The sequence below is a fragment of the Arachis duranensis genome, chromosome 10 (genome assembly GCF_000817695.3).
Source record: "Arachis duranensis cultivar V14167 chromosome 10, aradu.V14167.gnm2.J7QH, whole genome shotgun sequence".
Taxonomy (NCBI): Eukaryota; Viridiplantae; Streptophyta; class Magnoliopsida; order Fabales; family Fabaceae; genus Arachis; species Arachis duranensis.
Genome location: NC_029781.3, coordinates 2,587,724 through 2,608,135, shown reverse-complemented (window position 1 = coordinate 2,608,135; position 20,412 = coordinate 2,587,724). Strand labels below are relative to the sequence as shown.

The 20,412-nt window shown below is 34.0% G+C and overlaps 4 protein-coding genes across 7 annotated transcripts; all 4 read right to left on the bottom strand.

Moving 5' to 3' along the window:
• Positions 1-221: 221 nt before the first annotated feature.
• Positions 222-2,540, bottom strand: LOC107468256 (uncharacterized). Of its 3 annotated transcripts, none has more exons than XM_016087510.3 (3): positions 2,328-2,540; positions 836-1,003; positions 222-510 (listed from the first exon to the last, which is right to left on the bottom strand). In XM_016087510.3, exons 1-3 carry the CDS (start codon positions 2,337-2,339, stop codon positions 253-255), a joined length of 438 nt encoding a protein of 145 aa, XP_015942996.1. In that variant the 5' UTR covers positions 2,340-2,540; the 3' UTR covers positions 222-252. The 3 variants fall into 3 exon arrangements, with proteins under 3 accessions (XP_015942996.1, XP_015942997.1, XP_015942995.1); XM_016087511.3 differs by having other exon boundaries at positions 222-465; positions 2,328-2,510; XM_016087509.3 differs by having other exon boundaries at positions 222-516; positions 2,328-2,509.
• A 4,474-nt stretch (positions 2,541-7,014) lies between these two features.
• Positions 7,015-8,177, bottom strand: LOC107468348 (protein E6). Its single transcript, XM_016087620.3, has one exon. It carries the CDS (start codon positions 8,125-8,127, stop codon positions 7,318-7,320), a length of 810 nt encoding a protein of 269 aa, XP_015943106.1. The 5' UTR covers positions 8,128-8,177; the 3' UTR covers positions 7,015-7,317.
• A 3,437-nt stretch (positions 8,178-11,614) lies between these two features.
• LOC107468250 (uncharacterized) lies at positions 11,615-12,205 on the bottom strand. Its single transcript, XM_016087503.3, has one exon. It carries the CDS (start codon positions 12,167-12,169, stop codon positions 11,702-11,704), a length of 468 nt encoding a protein of 155 aa, XP_015942989.1. The 5' UTR covers positions 12,170-12,205; the 3' UTR covers positions 11,615-11,701.
• Positions 12,206-12,822: 617 nt separating this feature from the next.
• LOC107468362 (uncharacterized) lies at positions 12,823-15,324 on the bottom strand. Of its 2 annotated transcripts, none has more exons than XR_001587977.3 (9): positions 15,037-15,324; positions 14,790-14,917; positions 14,537-14,584; positions 14,310-14,423; positions 14,132-14,200; positions 13,952-14,008; positions 13,671-13,798; positions 13,213-13,293; positions 12,823-13,072 (listed from the first exon to the last, which is right to left on the bottom strand). XR_001587977.3 is itself a non-coding variant. In XM_016087641.3 (9 exons), the coding sequence occupies exons 1-9, from the start codon at positions 15,194-15,196 to the stop codon at positions 13,016-13,018; spliced, it is 855 nt and encodes a 284-aa protein (XP_015943127.1). In that variant the 5' UTR covers positions 15,197-15,324; the 3' UTR covers positions 12,823-13,015. The 2 variants fall into 2 exon arrangements, 1 of the variants encoding a protein (XP_015943127.1); XM_016087641.3 differs by having other exon boundaries at positions 13,658-13,798.
• Positions 15,325-20,412: the final 5,088 nt, after the last annotated feature.

The window sequence follows — 20,412 nt, the reverse complement described above, 5'->3', positions numbered from 1 at the left end:
TCTCTCCTGATTGAATAGTTTAGGACATGAAATTTTTTTCATAACTTAGATCAGAATAACAAACAACAAAAAGTAGACGATTTTATTATTATATATATTTCCCATGGTGTATGAACTAAAAAATAGTGATGAAATGGGTTCAGATCATCAGTGAACTGTTGATTAAGAAAATAGGGAAAATACCAGAAATACAGAATTGAGAAATTTGTAGTAGTCTTAAATGGTAGAGAAGTAGATATATTTGGTAATGTGTTAGTTCCTTGAAGTCTTCTTAGTCCTATTGCTAATTCTTTGAAGGGTATGAAGCAATATGGGAATGCAAATGCCTCTACACATATCCTCCACACTTTGTTCTTCAGAGCCATTGTAAGAACCCTTTGCCAGTTTCTTCTGCCTCTCTTCTTCCAACCTCATTGAGTTTGACAAGTACAAGCTTTCTCTGTCTCCTTGTGTAGCTCCAATTAGCTGAGCAAGAGACACACTCTTGTCTTGAAAGAACGAAGCCGACGACTGTTTCTTGCAACACAAGAAACTCTAACTAATAGAGAACTTTACAAGCTTCTGATAAACTTTCTTGGTTTAATGTTAATGTGTACTTGGATTGGTCTAAAGCATATTTCATGCATGATTTACGAGCAGACATAATCACTTATTCGCAATAGTTTTTATAACTTCTAAATTTTATAAATAAAAATGAGTGATTATAAATGTTTCTAGAATACGCATTAAATATGTTTTAGTTTTTTTTTTTAAAGATGCTCTTAGTTCCTTAAAATTGCGTCGTTGATAGTTTCAATTGAACAAGATGATTGAGGCACATGAAAATTTAGAATACCTCAGTATCTAGATTAGAGGATGAGAATGAAGAGAAACTGGTGGATGGTATGTGCAATGAGTATGGTGCAACTGAATAAGCAGATGGAAGAGAATCCACAACTCTAAGTCTCATATTGAAGAAGCCAAGCCCAAGTGGCCATCCAATACCAATAGCCATCTCATCATTCTGAGAAGAAATATAAATAAGATAAACATACCAATTTGTGTATAGTTAAGTTCTTCATATCTGAATAACTTTTCTAACTATCAAAGCAATATAATAGTATACTACTCCTAATTCACCTAAGATAAATTAAAGTTTGTAGTAAATTGAAGTTGCTAGTGTTGCTATCAAACATATACTAAGTTAGAATGACAGAAAGGTAGTGAAATATGGAAATTATGATCAATAACCAATTAAACAACATAATATACAAGAAGAAAAAGTGGTAATAGTATTTTCTTTTTATAGAATATTTGGGGGGCCATGTCCCCCATTTTTCTGTTCAAAGCTCCTACACTATGTCTCAAATTCCAAGATTGTTAAGAGTTCTGTTACTATCCTCCTTTGATGTCAAGTTTGGATATCATCATAAACAATATAGTATGGAAAAATTATGTGATGGATAGTTGAAAAGACCATTCTTAAAGTGTAGCAGACACTTCAATGAAACTGTGATCCTAAACCATATAATTTTGACATGTTTTGCTAAAAATGAACAATTAGATCTGCTGGAATTCCTGGCTATACTCTTAGCTTCCAAAATTGATCAAATAATAATAATAGTCTCCAGAGGGGACCATAGTCAGATGAAAGGACATGTTGATATTATTAGGACTGATATAACTGATATGTATCAGTTCAACTCACATTCTTACAATAAAGTGTGGACAACAAACTCTTGTTTGCATTTTAATTATATCTTAGCTCATGTGGCCACTTATTTAACAACAACTAACATTATGATTCAAACTAAACACACTGCATGAGAGAAAAGGGTTTCTCTTTCTTATGTCAGTCTATTCGGAAAAATACAAATTTCATGCACATGTTATGTTAACCCAATAGGAATAATGGAATAATATACAAAATTTTACATACATAGATAACAGATAGCATGCAACTTTAGCATGTCAATTCCCAGAAAACAAAAACACAATAACATAAATTCAATCAACATTTCATTAAATATGACATGCAAGAATACCACCAACAATCGATTCCATAGAGATTAAATAAGAAGATTGCATAACATACATACAGAAACCTATATTATACAATATACAATCTCAATGAGCAAAACCAGGGAGAGGCAAAGAAAAAGCTTCAGCTTCAAATAGACCCCAGAAAACAAAATATGATTTTTATCTTTTACTGACAAAACAAGACAAGAAATATAGTATATCAGAAAAAAAAAATGAAGAAATGGAGGCACAATGTGACAGTGTCTTTGTTCTTGTTCGTGCAATGGACACAAAGTAGTGAATAATGAAGAAGATGGAACTATTACCTCTGCAACCATGGCGTCTCTCTGTCCTTCACAGGAGAAGCTGATGGCAAATTGATGGTCACAGTCTCAGAGAGAAAACAGAGCTAAAAATATAAGAATTGTTTTGGAGAAAACAAGGGTGAATTTTTTATGTGTCTGCTAACTTGCATTCTCCTTTAAACGTTAGAGACATTTAAGAGTCTGGTCCCACTTCAACATCACTTGAGTTAAGCTTTTGATCTTATCTCAAGAAATTGGAATTTTCATCAGTGTTATAAATAGGAACGCTTAGATTTAAGTTTCAATGATTGTGATTGTGAATTTATAACGTAAGAAGTAAAAATTTAAATATTTATTTTATATTCTAAAGGTTAGTTTTTAACCATTATCTTATATAATTATAAATAGTAAAGTGCTTATAATTGTATAATTAAATCAAGTATACTTAAAGTGCTTATGATTGTATAATTAAAAAGTGATGCCATAAATGGAGTAACATGTAATCAAAGAATGGCATTACAGTTAATTTAGTCATTCTCAGGGGTGACACTTCAACAGCTATGAGTGAAAAGAAAATAAGAGAAGCGTTACTATTATTTATTATTATTATTTAACTTATGAGTTTGGTGAATAAACAGATATCAAAACGGTTGAGAAGTGTTTATGTTGCTTAATTATTTGAAGCAATGGAATTTTGATCGCCATAGGAAGCATCTAAAGTACAGGTCAACAACATCGTAGAATGTTACTTACTGACCAGATTATGGCGACACGCAACTCGAATTCGTGTTCCATGAACACACGAAATTGAAATATATTTGCTACAGACTCTCTTGGAAATGAATCCTCTCCATTTTTTTTTGTCATTGGAGAGAATAAAGTGTAATCTCCTACCTCTAATTCTACAAGTGAGACCAGAAATAAATGAGAAAGAGAGAATGTAATGAAGGGTGAGATTTTCTACTAGATACTATCCAGTTTTTTTTTTTCCACTAAAGAGGATCCACTCCCGACTTGCATAATAGACAACAGGGGTAGAAGATGTGGATGACAGTATTCTTTGCAGTGATTTGGAACATCTGGTTGGAACGGAATGCACGAATCTTCAAGAATGCAAGAGCAAACCTGAAGGTCATGCACACAAGGACGTTGATGAGCTACACGGAATGGAGTGGTGGTGATCCTGGGGGAGGATGAGAGTACTGGGGATAGTAGGGGTTGGTTGATTTGTTGGTAGCTGATTATGTGTCTTCTTCTTTCTTTTATTTGCTCCACTTTAATATGTTGAGCTTCCTTTGTTTCAAAAAAAAAAGAGGATCCACTCCCGACTCTCTTCTAAGAAAATACTAATAGTTTATTTTATTGGGCGTGTCAAAATTTATTAATATAATAGGTTAAATAATATTAAGAAGCCACTTAGATAAAGACGTCTAAAAATATTTTTTTAAGATTTTTTTAATAATTAAAATTTAACATATATAATCGATTAAATAATGTTATTTTTGTCAAAATTAGACTAGATAAATTTATTTAATCGAAAAAATGATAAATCAAATTTCGAACTGGTCTAAATTAATATTAATTTTTATAAAAAATGACTATAATACCCTTANTAAGTATTTTAGTCATTTTCTATAATAGGGTATTGGAGTCATTTTTTATAAAAAAATATTAATTTAGACCAGTTTAAGATTTGATTCACTAATCAAATTGTCTAGCTTAATATAATAAATTTATAAAATTAAATTAAATTAAAATTTAATTAAAATTTTTTTGAAACATTAAAATTCTGTAATTTAATATTAATTTAATCTAATTTCATAATTTTATTATATTATTCACTAATTAAGACTATTAGCAAACTCTAATACTGTTAAGACTTAAGAAGGTGTATTATTTGACGTATTATATTCACACACTCTAATACTATTAGTAACAGAAACCAGAAAAAAAACTAACATGATTAACTTAATTTTTTTTTAAAATAAATTTAATTAAAATATTATTCGATTATCAATTTAAAAAATAAATAATTTTTTACGAACTAATATGATCATTTACTCAAATTTTATGTCAACGGCTATTTTTTCTATTTTTTTGTTTTTTCCTACCACCTCTCTGGTTTAGTTGTTTTCCTATTTTCAATGGTACGTGAAAATCATGAGTGAAGTGAAGTACTTAGTACGTACTTATGAGAATGATGATGTTGGTATTCGAACTGCGCCATCTGATGAACGTTTACGTTAGCCTTTAGACACAGATGACACCTAAAACTCATTATATTTGCTTGCATTCCTATAAATGCTGTTGTTAGAGACCAATAACATGTAGGTTAATGTTACAACATCTTTTAATGAAGAATAAAAATTGTTCTACTTATAATAAAAAAGTAAAAAATATTTAATATAAATCATATTCAGCTAAGGTGAAAACTCAGGCGAAGTCGACTTCACGTTAAGTTAATATCTGAAAACAGTTGGATAAAAATTTAGTCAAATCAGTCAAATCATCTAACGACTCTCAAGTATTAACTTCACATAAAATCGATTTCACTTGAATTTTCACTCTCACCTCATTTCACTACGTACAAGAGCGTGCACAACTGCACAAGTTCCATTAATCTTTCTTAGGATATTTACTAAAAATTGGCCCAGACCCTGAAGAGAAATGAAATCCAGCCCACAATTATAACAAGTTTGGGCCAACTCTAAGTATGTAAACCCCAATCTGGGATTTTATTGGAACTTTAAGCTATTACAATGGGCCTAAGTTGCAAACCCAAAACAAAGATAGGAAGTTTGCTGAATATTGAGTTTTTGAGAGTCAAAAGTCAAAACTCAAGATAGCTATGATTTTACGACAGATATTTCAATTGTATTGTGAATTTGTGATCACAAAATGACTTGGTGTTACACTGTATTGATAAATTACTTTTACATAAATATATGCATAAACTAATTTCTGAAATTGATTAATAGACCATAGCTATGCTACTAAGACATAAAAAGGTTGATATTTAATTATATATAAAGTTAGTTTCTGTGGCAAGAAGTACAAGTAGGTGTAGTGATAATTTTTGCATGTGCTTCATGGCAAGAAGTTTTTTAGGGTTTGGTGTTTTAGGTTAGCAGTCAATTCTTATGAAACCTAACACTTTCAAATATGAATTGAGCTGCTTAATTTCATCTGTAAAATAAGAAATTTATTTTTATTTTGAGTTGGCTCACCTGTGCTTCTGACTTATGTGATTTGAAGAAAGAATAAGGTATACTAGTTTAGTAAGAAAAAAGCTAAAAAGAAAATAAAAGAAAAAGAAAAAGGAATTGTAATACCGTTAATTGCGGAGAGACCAAAGGCTAATTGATTTGTTTCAACATTTTATTTTTCAATTTGATTAGGATGCTAATCAATAACTACTTCTTGGGTCATTGACAATGGTAGAACAACCATCAGCCACTAATCTTGTTTTAAACACATTTTTAGGTAGCGTTTGGTAGAGAGACAGAGACTGAAAGACTGAGACTAAGAGATAGAGACTAAAAAACAGAGATCGAAATAAATTTTAATATTCTGTTTGGTGCAAAGTGAGAGACAGAAATTGAAACAAGAATAAAACTCTAATTTAAGTTGCACAAAGGATAAAAATTAGAATTAATTAAAATAAGAGTATTTTAGGTATAAAATTTTAGTTTCCGTCTTTAAAAATTTCAGTCCTCTGTGTCCTTACTTTTTGAAGGTATTAAAATACTGAAATTTTAGAGAGAGACAAAAATTTTAGTACCAGTCTCTGAATCAACAAACATAATACTGTGTCTCAGTCTCCCAATCTCTGTCCCAGTCTCTCAAAACAAATGTCACCTTAAAGACAAATTGAAGTGACAATTATGGCTAAAGAGAGTGGCAAAAGGGGTAATAACAATAATAAGGACCATTATGGTTCTTAATTATTTTCTCAAACCGTACTTCTAATAAGACAATTTAGAGAAAGTCTAAGGGGCTAATATTTTTATTAAAATTTGGTCAGCACTTAACTAGCACAAGAAAAGTGAATAATTACACACTATTAGATAAAATTTTACACAATTAAAAACACCAATAATAATTAATTGATGGCTACAAATTACAAAACTTGCTAGCACTCCTCGACAATTTATTAGGCAGCAGATAAATATATAAACTGTACACTAATGTAGGTGAAGACGGCCTTTAAATTTGTTTGTTGAAACTTGCAAGAAGGTAAGTGAAGCATTAGTAGCATCAACACCAAAGAGTAAGTGAAGCATTGATGAATCAATGAATGAATGAGTGAATAGTTGTCCAAATTTTTATCTTGAGGAAATTTCTTATGCACAGAGCCTCATTTTTACTAAGTTTGTCCAAGTATCATTTTCCTAAAATAGTGTGTATAGAATGAAGTGATCAGAATTTCATTTTTAACTAAGACACTTCCAAAAGGACATGCACCATGTTGGACAAAATAATGTTGCTTCCTCATCACAATGTCCAAAAGACATCATCAGAAGATTTAGTGATGCTTCATCATAATAATGTTCAAAAAAATTGGTATCCAATTTCATGGTAGCAGCTTAGCATGCAGGTAGGGTCAGGTAACATGGACCACTGATGTTAATCTTCCACATATTGCGCTGCTTTGGAAAATTGTGTAAAATATTGTAAACTAGAGAGATTAAAATAAAATAAAGCAAGAAACAAACAAACAAACAAGCTTAATTACTTGACATCATACAACTTATTAGCGGGTATATAAGCAAAAATTAAATTACACATGTGCCTGCATAATACTTACTTGATGCTCAATTCAGAGACAATGGGATTCCAGAACACAAGATATTAAGTACAAAAATAAAATAAAATAAAAAAGGAGTAAAAGCTCTCCATAAGTTAATTAATAAGCTATTTCTTTCAACTTTTGTATTTGTTTTTTTGAGAAAGCACAATTGAGAACACATGACAGCAAAACACAGCAGTAGTTAAAGTGAATTGTTCACTTTCATGGCTGAGTGTCATCTATCTCATCTTCAAAGAACTCCTGGTTGTTGTTCTGGTTTGAGTTGTAGTTTCCATGGTAGGCATTGCCTCCTTGGTTGTTGTAACTATTGTAATTGTTGAAGTTGTCATTGTTGTTGTTGTTGTTGTGGTTGTTCACTACTCCTCTGTATGCTTCACCATGGTTATTGGTGTTGTACTTCTCAGATTCAAGGTCATAATAGTATTTTCCACCCTCCAAAAACCTTGTATCACTCATGCCTTGCCTCTCAGGATTGTACCTGTTGTTGTTGTTGCCATTGCTTCCAGCATTGTTGTTGTAGTTGTTATGGTTGTCCATGGAGTTGTATCCTTCTTCTGTGTACTTTGTGTCACTCAACTCATTCTGGTAATTGCCATAAGAATCTTTGTTGTAGTAGTTATTGTTGTTGTTCATGAATTCTTCATTTTGGTCATTGTTGTTGGAGAATTCATGGTGGTTGTCATAGTTGTTGTAGTACTTGCTTGTGTCCTCAAACTCAGTGTTGTATGGCTTGTAATTTGTGGTGGTGGTGGAAGGGTGATGCTCAAAAGTTTCATGGCCATAAAGGCCATAGCTGTTCTCAGTAGTCTCAGGAACAAAAGATGGTTGTTCTTGCTGGGGATTATTGTTGTTGTTGTTGATCAAAGGAAACTCTTTGTTTGGAAGTTGTTCAGTTTCTTTGACAGAGGTGACTTTGCTGAAGAATTGGCTCTCTCTAGCATTGATTATTTCAAGAGACAGCAAAAGGGTTGTTAAGAAAATGCAGGAAATGAAGTTTGAGAATGGAGCCATAGGTAGTGAGTGGCAAGAGAATGGTTTGATGAGCAACTATGCTTTTGCCTAAATGTGTTTATATAGAGGACTTTTAGGCTCTCTTTGCAATATTAGGTGGAAAATGTGAATGAGGTTTTTGATTATTGTGGTCCCTCTTGACTAATATATATGTGACTTAGGAGTTAGGACTCTTCTTAATTAATATAATTGTATCTTTATAGAAAAATAAAACAATATTATTTTTCCATAATTCCCTAGCTATCTTTTAACGAACCTCATTATTGATTAGTAGTTGCACCATGCATCATGACGCAACCATTGCATTCATCCAAAACTACCGTATTTCAATTTTGGGGTTGCTATCATATGTCAATAAGTTGACTTGAGTGATAAAAGTTAAACTGTATCCATCCTTGGATGCGGTTTCCCATATATAAATCTCTAAAAAGTAACAAGAAACATGTGATAGTAAAATATTCTTAAAGTGAAGACTTACATGTAGTTGTCTTCGTACGAAATTAATAATTAATCATAGTTATATAACAATTTAGTCAAATATGTCAAATTATTTAATGGTTCTAAATTAACAGCTTTACATAAAGACAACTATACGCGACTTTTTGCCTATTTTTAATTTATCATAGAACAGAATTGAATTCCTACCTCATCCTTATTAAACTTGTTTTTACCAAATGATCCTAAAAAAATGTTTGCAATCAATTAAATATTTAAATAGTTGCACATGGTAGATATGGAGCTGTTGTATTAATTATGGTTAAATAGAAGCCAAAATCAGCTCTGAGATTTTATGCCTTAATAAGTAAGACGGTGATGGTTGTAGCTCCATAAATCATCATAATATCCCACCAAAGGAAGCAAGAGATTCATTACATACACTTTGATTTCAAAAATATATAAAAGCTAGATAAATAATAATAATAATAATAATAATAATAATAATAAGTATTGTTCTAAGTTCTAAGGGGAGTGTGAAAATGAGACATGGCTAGTAATTATGCGTGAATTGAGGAAGGAATGGGACACCAAAAATTAAATAATAATGGCATTTTGTTGCATATAGCATAGCATGTGCCTTACATCCATTCGTCAAGAACGTGTGCATGTTGATTGTTGAGGATTGAGAGTGATGGCACTACTGAAAACCCGCATTCATTTTCATTCATACTTTGTTCAAAATTGCTTTATTCCATATCTATCTTACTCTTAGGTTTATGCCAATTCCTGAGCACATTTCAGTAAGGATCCATAACTGAACTGCACTTCCTTTTCCTTTGGTTTATTACTACTTTTTACCATTTAAATTAGACTTTAATCTATCACATTTACAATGCTTATAACTGAACTTAACTCTGGTTCTTTTATGAGTCATTTTGCTCCTTGAAACTTCTATATTTTAGGCAATATAAAGTGTTTAAAACTGTAATACTAGAAAGATAAAAAAAAGGGTCAGAATTTGATTTATTTAGTATTTATTAATTATTGTTAGAATTAATAAATGTTAAATTGAATTGTGATGCTAGTTGTTTTGCTTCTTTTGGCTATGCTGGTTTTGGTTGTATCATTCGCAATTCTGATAATGTTAGTTAAAATGTTGCATTGAGAAAGTCGAAGTGAGCAGTGTTCTTTTTGCTGAATTATATGCAATTTGGAGAGGTTTATTTTTAGTTTGGGATAGTGAATTTGGTGAGGTTATTTGTGAAACATACTGTCTAGAAACTCTTTTCTTAGTAAACCAAAGAATGTTTGGTAAGGATATTCCGGAATGAAATTTGACAAAACATATACATGAGATTATGAATTGGAATTGGAGAGCAGATTGTATGAACATTCATCCGAATTGGAGTCAATCATGGAGTAAATTTGAATTTAGCCAATTAATTTGGTTCTGTGTCTGTTTTTTTTCTTTCTTTTTTGTTTAGTTACAAAAAAAATAAGACAGATTCTTTAACTAATTTTTTTTTGTTACCAAATATTTTTGAATTTAAAATATAATTAACATAGAGTTAGCTTTCAGACTTTTCGTTTAGCATAGGCTCTGAAATCTAGGTTGATCGATGAATGGGTTTCTGAATTCCGAGACTACAAAATCTACAACTTAGGACTCCAAATGTATGCTGTAGGGTCTTAAATGCATTATGATCTATGTATGTGTGTTACATGACAATTTGTGGCATGCCCATATGTTAATGCTACTAGTGAATAGGGTGATGAAATTAGTTTTTACTTTTCTTTTTTTAATTTTTTCCCTTTTAATCGGAAAATGGTGTTTGGTAGGGTAGGAGATACGGTTAGGACTTACTAACCAGCTGTGGATGTGTCTTTTGGGAGCCATTGTTGGCCATGCTCAACAACTACTACTTTGGGTCACCCATTTTTAAAATAATTAGGGAAGGTGATGCTACTATTTTCTTGATGCCTCTTTATCTTTTCTTTTATTATTATTATTATTATTATGGGGTCAACATTAAAAAGAATAGAAAGTTAGTTTGTGTTAGCTCAAATGTAAAGCAAAGGCAAGAAATCAATAATCATAGGCCGGAATCACAAGGAGGATTGTGGGAAGAGAGTGATGAACGGTTTGAAAAGGAAACATAAATGACAAAGAAGCTTCCTTGTTAAATGTTGTGACTTGTGACCCTAAGATAAGGAAATGGCTGGCAAGTATTTTATTTAAAAAAGTAGTGAGTGAAGTAAGTAATTAATATGGTTTGAAAGGCAGGCGCCATGTTTCATTTATATGTGTAATGGTTGAGCATGATATGTGGAGAAATTTTGGCATTCATGACGTTAACTTTTTGTTCTTTATTGGAGCCAAGCCTTGTTGCAATGACTGAAATTGATTCCGTAACTAGCGGAACTACATTTTCAGCCAGCCTTTCCGAAAGAAAAGAAAATCAAAATAGAAAGGCAACGCTTAGGAAGAGGCGTTAGTCCAAAAGGAACAATCGAATCCAATTCATTTTCAAGAGACAACAAAGACTTAGCATACGACCATTTTTTTTCTTAAAATTATAAAAAAAACAATATACTATTGTATCTTCCTTAATGACAAGAAGGTTTCAAGTCTTTTCTTTTAATGGAAAAGTTTATTTTATTTCATAATGGTGTCTCCGCATCAGTTCATACATCCAAAACAGAGAATAAAGCAAAACTAAGAAAAAAACTACCATACTATATGACAACACATTGTAATCTTCAAAGGATTAAAAATGTTGCAAGTCATTGATCCAAAATGTCTTGAAGCTTGTTGCACTATCTGGAATTATGACACCAGAAATCACAAAGGATCATACTTCTTTACTTTGAGCCATTCCACTATCATTTTTAAACTCGCACCATTTATTATAAGTATGAAATCTTAGAATTGGTCAAAGCTTAGTTTTTTTTTTTTTTTTTTTTTTTTGAAAGCTTAGTTTCTTTATTGTTAGACCATCCATCATCCAACCATTTTCACTTTCTTTTTTCCTTTGGTTTGGACCATTTATCATGATAGTCCAATAAGCAGTAACATGTTAATCGTGTTAGCGTACAATCGCCGCTAGGAGGATGTTAACGAATTCTACCTTGTTCTTCAATCGTTGTAATCTGGATTGCGAAGTGGACTCCAAAAGACAAGGGACAACAAGAGAACATTGGGTACGAGGATGGGGATGAGTGGGTTAACATCTCTGCCAAGCGGTTTCCTAGAAAGCCTCTTCCTAGCGTATAGCCTTCTCTGTTGTTGGCCCCATTGAGCTTCCTCCACCCCCTCTGCCAGAATCAGTGGTGGTGGCTGCTGGAAAGGGCACTTGCACCTCCAAGAGGTTTGAGGGGGACCCGTTCTGAAGACCCTTCTGAGGAACAGTGAGAAGCCCCATCTGTTGAGGAGGGAGGGATCGGAGAGGCACAGGAATGGAGGGTAGTCCCAGTTCAGGTAACAGGGGATCTGGGTGGCTATCAAGAGTTGAGAGTGGAGGCCTGGTTCGTGTGTGGGGCTGGTTATGATGTGGGTTAGGGCTTGGAGTCTCTGCTCCCATGTCGTGTCTTCCATCAGTTCCATGCCAAATATGAGACTCTCTGTGAATCGGATAAGATATTGCGCTTTCACGGGATACAGAAAAAAGGGTGTGTTTGGTTAAGATAATAATAATAATAATAATAATAATAATAATAATGATACGTGCTTCAAATGTTCGTGATATGAAGAGTTCAAGTGTTATTTAGAATATATTAGTTTATATTTTTAAAATGTTTTAATTTAATTTGATGTATTTTGATTCTATTTATTTAATTACTAAATTGGGTCTTATGTTTACGGACTTTAGGATTTTCTTTGTTTTAACCTAATAAGAGGTTATAAATATCTCCTTAGCTATTGTAGTCGTAGAATAGAATTTTTAAAGGTTTCAAAACCCCTTTTTTGGTTTCGTGATGAAACCATGGTGTGGACAATTGAGGTTGAGGAGTCCCTCTCTTGTTGAATCGGGGAATTGGTTAGAAGGTTGAGGAGTCCCTTCGAATCAATTCCCAGACTATGGCGTTGACAAGTTAGGTTGAGGAGTCCCTTTCTTGTTGCGTCAAGAAATTGGGTAGAAAGTAGAGTGATTTTCTTTGTGCTTAATTTCAATCTATCCTTTTTATTTCTATTTTCTAATATAATTAACAAAAATAAGAATACAAAAATAAATGAACTAAAAGGTAGAAAAATTAATGGGCTAAAGCAAATCTACTTCATTTTCTTTTCCTGATCCACTTATTTATTCCCTATAGTCATTCAGAATTTGTACAAAATCAAAATAACCAAGTATATCATACACAAGATCGAGATCAAGTATATCTCATGTTCTTCAACACAGTTGTCGGAAGAAACTTGTCAGTTGTCACCTTAGAAAGCGGGAAGAACCAATTATGATGAGAGCAATACCCAGGCACTAAATGCGGGGAAGATGATAACAGCAGAAGCCTGAAATGGAAATATGAGCTTTTGTTCAAAGAATGATAATCTCTGGTTATAAAGAGCTATCAAAATCTTTTCTCTCTTTTCTCCCCTACCCCTTTCCTTCCTCCTCCCTCCTTTTTTTGATAAGTAACTGGAAAGCTTACCAGGAAGAAAATCAATTCATCATTTGCAAGAGATGCAGTGAATTCATTTCTCTTCATCAAACTTTTTATGAAACCTTGAAGCTGCACATAAATTTATGTGTTAAGACAATTATAACTGCATTGGCTTCTTAAACTAATAATGCCTTACGTGTTGAACAATGAAAAGGCCTCACCCTATCCCCAAAAGTAAACACCATTGTGTAAATATTTATGTTTAAAAAGCATAAAAAAACTACAGGAACGCAAAAAAACTGGCAAATAATAATGAACGGTACTGGAATAGTAGTCTGAAACACCAAGTGACCAACAAACATATGAACATCATATAAAATCTATTTATCATTAAACTTCCACACAGATAGTGCTTCAAATTCTCATAAGTGAATAAGGGATCATCTTGTTTCACTAGACACTAGTTCCTAAAGACGTGTGTTTTCTAGAAAACCTGATGGTGATACTTTTTAGCCACTGAAGAGCATCGCTTGAACTGATCCATAGCCCGTGAGACAAGTGAACTGACTGAAGTCCTTTCACGAGATACATAGGAATGCAGTGCTCGAAGATCATCAAGAAGGGTGTTGGTAATCTATAGAACAAATAACAATGAAATGTCATGGGAAGAGACGAGACAGAAGTTATGAGTCATGGCATATACAAAATGTGCTTACTGCTGGGCAGTATCTTCTAGCATGGGATAATACACTATGATAAACAACAATACCAAAAACTTCAAAATTACCCTCAAGAATGTGCATCTTGTAAAGCTTGCTAGCCTTGGAGCCTTTAGAGTCCTCATCTTTTACACATACAAACACACAAATATTACAAAAGGAAAATCAATTGGAAGTTCATAAAGCATGTGAAAAGAATACTCTAATGTGTAGTAGACTCTATATTCTAGTAAATAAACTTGATATACTTTGGTAATATGAAGAGCCTGCTCAAGATGCTGAACCTGAATCCACTGTTCAGTCACAATATTGTTCATCTGAACGAAATAACATAAATGCAATGATCAATGATATGTCTTAACCAAGCATCAAATTAATGTTTTGGCTAAAATGGATATAAAGTGAAAAATTCATTATATCAGCTACCTTTTCAACTCTTAAAGTGACTTCTTCGAGTGTCTTTTCAGTATCTTGTGCTTTAGATATCAGAATATGAAGCTCAAAGTTGTTCCTTCTCAGGGCAGACCAAAGAAGTTGTACCTATGCATTTCCAAGCATATTTCTCATATCAGTTGAACTTTCAATTCGATCCAAAAAGTTATAAAGTAGTGAAATTATTCACTTATATAAATAGCTTGCAGGAAAAGAAAGACCTCTTCCTCCAAAGCTTCAACTCGTTTTTCGGCATCCAATGAATCAGTCTTCAAAAAAGAGCAACAAATGGAACTCAAATACAGAAATTGAGAGGGAAAAATCAAATCGAGTTATATTATTGCTTCCCACATAAAAACAAAGTTAGACTAAAAAATATAGGCGAGAGGAGCACAAAACAATAAGAGAACAAAACTTGAGAATTTTAAAGAAAACAAGCCAATGGCATAATTACAAACAGGTGGAAGACAAAACCTTCATTTTAGAGAGAGCAGATTGGAGAAGGAGGATTTTTTCCGACATTTCATTCATTCGATTCTCAACCTGTTCCAGATAGGCATCTCTTTCCTTTAATTTGTTATTATTCTCTTCAAGAACCGATTCTGCATTCGAATTGCTAATTTTCCCTCAGCAAGAAGTTCAAGAGAACTTTTGTTCCTGAATGATGCATATAAATTGAAGCAGAAACAAAAGATGATAAAAAAGAATTACGAAGTGTTACCTAAATGAGCAATTTTGAGGTTGATTTGGTGAATTTGGGAGGTGAATTGGTCGGTAGGTTCAGCTGAAGCTGAGAGGGAAGAGTGGAGGAGAGGAGAGAAGGCTAAGAAGATGACGACGGTAATGGAATCGGAAAGAAGAAGAGAGCGCGCAAACGCCATTGCTTCAACTGATTACTGCCTTCAGCCTCCTTCTCTTTCGTTCTTCAGAGGGGCAGAGACAGCACTCAGCACTCAGCACTCAGCACTCAGCAGCAGTGACTAGTTAACGACTCCCATGTCATAGTGTAATTTTGATTCACATCACAACTCTAGTAGAAGTTATTATTAGAAGTGTTCGTATTTTGTAATAATTATTAAAAGAAATTATTCGTATGACGATTTGTAATTAACTGATACTATAAATTTTTTTAAAAATACTGTATCTTAAGATTAAGCTCTAAGTAAATGAATTTTAAGATAATGAGATGTATACACCTAAAGATATTATCATTTCTGCACCAAATTTTGTGGGAACTGCACCATGAAGAAACTCCAGTCAGTTCTCCACAAGCAAGGTAGATAGTACATGTGGAACAAAAAAAATGAAGAAATTAGAATAAACAGAACATATGAAAGATCTAGCACAACAGCTTTTTTAACAAGTACTTCTTGCGAATTGTGTTAATCACAGCAAAAGAAGCTGGGTAAAGAGTTTAATTAATCTTGAAGGTTGTGGTAGGCTTAGAGAAGGGGGGTTGAATCTATGCCTTCCTTTTAAGTTGCTGTTTTGACCATTTTTAATCAAAGTTACAAATCTGATTCTGTTTGAACTCAGCAGCGGAAATTTATGAGACAAATTATTTTTGTCTCATGAATATCAGAAAACAGAACATGACAGAGAAGAAAAAGCTAACACCAGCATATATCCTGGTTCGGTTGCTTTGTGCTATGCAACCTACATCCAGTCTCCTCCACAAATATGGAAGAATTTCACTATAGTTAACTGTATTACATACACCAATTTCACACTCAAGTTCTAACATAACTTGACATTGGCTATGCTAACACCTAACTATTTACTCTTAGTGCTAACCCAACTAAGAAAGGGATACCAAACAGGTTCAAGATACAAGACACTTAACCAACCTAAAGAAATCTGAAAATAACTCTAGGCTTTTCTCTCAAGTGTATCTTTCAGCCTTTTTCCACTCATGGCTTTTTCTTAAGCTTTCTCACTTTGCCTTTTCTCTCAATAAATTACAGAAAGATAAGCTTAGAAAAATACATTACAAGCAGTAAAACATGAAGGAGATTGACTTTATCAACAGCCTCTGTGCTATGCGAAAAACCAGATTAGCAAGCCTCTGATTCAGTTCTTCATACTGGCGGAATGCACCTTTGAGTAGGTTACACTGTCCAGTTAGTTGAACTTCTTCAAAGAGCTCTCTCAGAACAAACACCTCAGGTTTACTGGTTTTCTCTCCTTACCTTGAATGAACAGCAAGCTCTTCTTTTATCTCCTTGCATGTTCCTTGGTTCTTCCTCCAAGGTCAACATCTTGAGCCTTGAGCTTCACCAACCACAGATTCACTTTTTCTTTTCAATCATCAAATTGGAACCTTTCCTTCTGACTTTTCCAACTTGACCGAAAGCCACAAAGGAGTAGCCGAAATTGTTTTCCAATGGTCAACCAAAATCTGAACCCTTGAACACCAACTTGGTCCCCAAGTTTTGATTAAGACCGTAGATACACAGCAGAATAGGGCAGAGAACAACTTTCCCTTCAAAGCCATTTTCGGATAGAGCAGAGAGTAGGGAAGAAAGGATGAAGATCTGATGCATGCAAGATGATATGGTTTACCTTTCTTAGGCTTGATTTAGCTTGGAATTTCTGTTTTAGCTTCTGTGCTTCGAGCTTCAAGTCTCTCTTTCTTGCTTCTTTGGTTAATGGCTTATGGAAGAAGCTTTTCTTCTCTTTCTCTTTCTTGCTTTTTTTCTGAAATCTTGATGTGACTTGATTAGAAGGAAGAAGAGCGTTGCTTTTAGTTAAGCAAGAGAGAGGGAATTTCAATTCTGAAACCAGTTCGGGCTTGGATCGGGTATTAGTATGCATGGCCCGATTTAATTTCTTTGGTTTCTTCCTTTGCTTTTGCTTGGGCTCTTTATTTTGCTTTCAGCCCAATATTCTTTGATGAATGCCTTTTATTCCATTTGGGCTATTAGCATTTGGCCTGCAACAATAAACAATTAGTTAATAAGTAGATATAATTAATCAACACTAATTATTTATTTTGCTCAAAAATAATGTTTGTCATCATTAATTAATTTAGTTAATTTCTTAACTCAACAATCTCCCCCTTGATGAAAAACATGATTTAAGCAATAATCAAAAGGAAATAAGTTTGAGTTAGGTTTAGAAAACTCCCTTTGATTTTATGTTGCTCCCCCTATCCTTTTCAACAGTAGCTCCCCCTGAATCTATGCTTTCCTCTTTATCCCTGTTTCACATTGTTCTTAAAGAAAGCACGATAAAGAGTTATGTACAATATATCTTGTACAAGGGATATCAAATGAGCAACATCACATAATCAGCCCAACATCAAGCTATTATCAGCAAACAAATTCAGCATGTGAAAACAAGTATTAATGCAGCAAGAATAAGTAAGAGGTACTAGGATCTACTGTCCTATCCTATCCTATTGCTAATTTTACTCCCCCTTTTGTCATCAAGGGCGGATAAGAGCAACAAAAACAAAGTCTTGTATCCTGCAGAAAAGAGTTAGAGCACAGACCAAAGTACTAATTTAGCTGTTTAAAGTGCACCAATATTAAGAGTTATTACAGTCATCCAAAATGAAATAGTTCAAAAGTAGCAACAGAAGCAGAAACCATGAGACAAAAAGAGAGCAGCAACAGTTTTTATGAGACAAATCCTAGGCGTCAGAACCATTCCCCTCCGAAACAGCATCCTCTTCAACATCAGTGGCAACATCTTCATCATTTTGAAGGTTATCAATGAATGTCATCAGTACAGCCACCCTATCCCTTGATTTCTTCAGGAAGTTCTCATGCTTGCTAGCCAGCTTCCTTTTCTCTTTGCTCAATTCAATCAAGTGGTTCGATTGGGAGACAAACTCTTGAGCAACATCCCTGACCACATTCAGCAAAGTGGATTTCTTCCCAGTGGAAATGGAAGTACCCTCAGTGGAAGGAGCAGTAGAATCCTCAGGGACAAAATCCTCATCTTCATCATCTAGGACGACTCGTTCAGATCGAGTGGGTCCTTTGTTCTATTTCACTGAACCACCCCCTTTTAGGTATGAATGTCTGTTCTCATATTTCTCATTGGTCAAGTCAACACCAAAATACTCAAAAATACAAGTTAGAAACATGCCATAAGGTAGAGCTTTGTCCTTTTCACTTCTAATAGAATCAAACATGTATCTAACCATCAAATATGCAAATGAAATTTCAGTTTTGGTGAGAATGGCATATAAAACAAGAGTGTCAGTGTATGAAACCCTTTGATATGAACTACTTTGAGGAAGTATAATGTGGTTGACCATTCGGTGCAACTGAGCATGTTCATATCCTAGGGCTTTGTGTGTGGGTGTAATGCCATCTATTAAGGAAACATGTTCACAAATACTAGCCAGGGCATCATTGTATGAAACACCAACTCCTTCATCCCACTTAACTGACGTGTATGCACAAGGCCCAACATCAGTATACTTCAATGCATCACTGACAGTTTCATTATTTAAAAAGATGTCTCTGCCCTTAACATAAGAATGCACACTTCCTTCATGATAGGTCATGTTCGCATAAAATTCTTTGACCAGCAATGGATAAACAGGTTTTTTGATGTCAAAAAGGTGATTCCAGTCCAGAAAAATTAAGTTGTCAACAAAAGGAAAACCTTTTCTTTTCAAAGATGGAAGATCAACGAGAAATGAAGAGCATAGGGTACGATACTGGATGACTCCCTCATAAAAATCATTATTCATGGCAGATTTGAATCTATAGGTGTTATAGTTTGAATGAGAGGTCATAAAATGGGCTTTGTGATCAAATGGTCCAATTTCTGGTTCTTTAACATTTTTAAGAGAGACTCGAGTGTTACCTCTCTGTGAACGCACAGGAACTGACCTTGCCCTGGGTTGTTGTGGCTCAGGAACAGGTTCCTCCGTCGCCGGACGCTTCCCTTTGGATGAGGGTGGCTTTGAAGAGCCAGGTTTTGAAGAGGCAGGTTTGGAAGGCGTTGCCTTTGGTGGTGGAGTTGGTTTGGCAGAGGCAGGGAACCTTGGAGTGTTCTTGGTTCGAGCCATGGGGTCACACCGAGGAGGAGAGGTAGGAGGAGAAGGAGAAGGGGTAAAGGTTCGGTCTTGAGAGCGAGTGGAAGGCTTTGTGGGTAGTTTGTAAATCTTCTCACGAGGAGCCCTTTTTGCAATGACTTTCTTCCTCATTTTGGTTAAAATGATGCCTTTGATGAAAGAGAGATAGTGGTATGAGAGGGAAGAAACCGAAAGGTTGAGGAGAAGTTATGGAGGGAAGAGAGGGAGTGTTGGTAACCGTACCCAAAAGCAAATTTCCAAAATCATGCAACTGCATCACCATTTGAAAGGACTTGACAAGACATGACCTCATAAAAGAAAGGATTTTATTTGATTTTCAAAAATTAATTTAAAAATTTGAAAGACAATCAGCATTAAATTGAAACTCCTTTTGGACCAAAGTAAAAAAATTAAGGTTGCCAAAAAAAAACTTTCCGGCCAAAAAAAAACTTTTAATGAAAACTTAAACACACAAGTAAGAATGTGACATTCACATTGGACCCAGATGTGGTCTGAATTAATGAAACATATAGGACTACCCAGATCTGAAATGAAGTTGGCCCAGATTGATTTTTCACTTGCAATAAGCCCAGAACACGCTGTTTTGAAGGAAACATTCATCATCTGCCCAGAATTGTCTCATATCTGTTTATGAGACAAAATTCTCCAGCAAACACATCAGCACTTTTTAAATAAAGAATTATAACTCAAAATTCCTAGACAAGTCCTAAGCATGCAGAATCTATCCTCAGCTAATGGTTTAGTAAAAATATCTGCTAATTGCTCTTCTGATTTAACAAATTGAATACAAATATCTCCCTTTTGGACATGTTCTCTTATTGAGTGAAATTTCACTTCAATATGCTTAGTCCTAGAGTGCAAAACTGGATTTTTAGAAATATTGATGGCACTCATATTATCACACATTAAGGGAATATTTTCAGCATTTAATTTGTAATCAGCAAGCTGTGTTTTTAACCATAAAAGCTGAGAACAACAAGAAGAAGCAGCTATATACTCAGCCTCCGCAGTGGATAAGGCCACTGTTGGTTGCTTCTTACT

Coding starts and splice junctions, on each gene's coding strand:
- LOC107468362 (XM_016087641.3), bottom strand. CDS start 15,196: ATGGCGTTTGCGCGCTCTCTTCTTCTTTCCGATTCCATTACCGTCGTC. Junction 14,585..14,789: donor CTGCTCTCTCTAAAATGAAG/GTTTTGTCTTCC, acceptor TCTTTTTTGAAG/ACTGATTCATTGGATGCCGA. Junction 14,009..14,131: donor AGGCTCTTCATATTACCAAA/GTATATCAAGTT, acceptor TATGTGTAAAAG/ATGAGGACTCTAAAGGCTCC.
- LOC107468250 (XM_016087503.3), bottom strand. CDS start 12,169: ATGGAACTGATGGAAGACACGACATGGGAGCAGAGACTCCAAGCCCTA.
- LOC107468256 (XM_016087509.3), bottom strand. Junction 517..835: donor CCTCTAATCTAGATACTGAG/GTATTCTAAATT, acceptor TTGTGTTGCAAG/AAACAGTCGTCGGCTTCGTT.
- LOC107468348 (XM_016087620.3), bottom strand. CDS start 8,127: ATGGCTCCATTCTCAAACTTCATTTCCTGCATTTTCTTAACAACCCTT.